The 569-nt window shown below is 72.8% G+C and overlaps 1 protein-coding gene across 4 annotated transcripts in view; it reads right to left on the bottom strand.

The window, feature by feature from the left end:
- Nucleotides 1–219, bottom strand: part of CACNB2 (calcium voltage-gated channel auxiliary subunit beta 2) — a 312,930-nt gene extending 312,711 nt beyond the window's left edge. For 2 of the 4 annotated variants that reach the window (XM_006906994.3, XM_006906993.3), the window contains exon 1: nucleotides 43–168. In XM_006906994.3, the coding sequence (XP_006907056.1) occupies nucleotides 43–168 (126 nt within the window). Of the gene's footprint in view, nucleotides 1–42 lie in introns of all 4 variants that reach the window. The other 2 variants (XM_015585644.1, XM_015585645.2) reach the window with 2 other exon arrangements.
- Nucleotides 220–569: the final 350 nt, after the last annotated feature.

Below are 569 nucleotides of genomic sequence, written 5' to 3'. Positions count from 1 at the left end.
GGCGGCTCACAAGGGAGGGAGAAGGCGCGGTGCTAATGCTACCTGTGCGGCCGCTGCGAGCGCCCCCGCGGGCGCCGCGTTCTCCAGCAGTTCCATCTGGAGCTCCTGCGCCACCGCCGCCGCCGCCGCCGCTGTGGGAGGCGACTTGGACATATCGCTTTGGACCATTGGCGAAAAGTCAGCTCCAAGCAGCCTCCGGGCCCCTCGTGGCAGGTCCCCTCCTCCCCTCCTGGTGGTGCCGCGCTCGCCGGCAGTCAGGGCGCGGGGCTGGGCCGGGCCATTTGGAAAAGCGACGGGACAGGCAGGGGCTCCTGGAAGTGGCCGGGGAGAGGGGCTCCTCCGCCGCGGGGCCGGGGCCGGGAAGAGCGAGCGCAGAGCGGCGGCGCGGGGCAGGTCCTCGCCGAGAGGGAGGGAGCTTAGCAGGGCGCGAGCCCAGGGGGAGGCGCATCGGAGAGCAAGAGTGACACGGCCCGAGAAGCCGAAAAGTTCCCCGCGGGAGGCGCAGGCCGCGTGGGGCCCGCCCGGCCGCTGCGCGTCGCCGTGGCACGCGCGCTGGAAAGTTTTCAAAG

This window comes from Pteropus alecto, unplaced genomic scaffold (genome assembly GCF_000325575.1).
Source record: "Pteropus alecto unplaced genomic scaffold, ASM32557v1 scaffold11, whole genome shotgun sequence".
NCBI classification, from domain to species: domain Eukaryota; kingdom Metazoa; phylum Chordata; class Mammalia; order Chiroptera; family Pteropodidae; genus Pteropus; species Pteropus alecto.
Note: the sequence above shows the minus strand (reverse complement) of the source record. Positions and strands in the feature narration are given on the sequence as shown.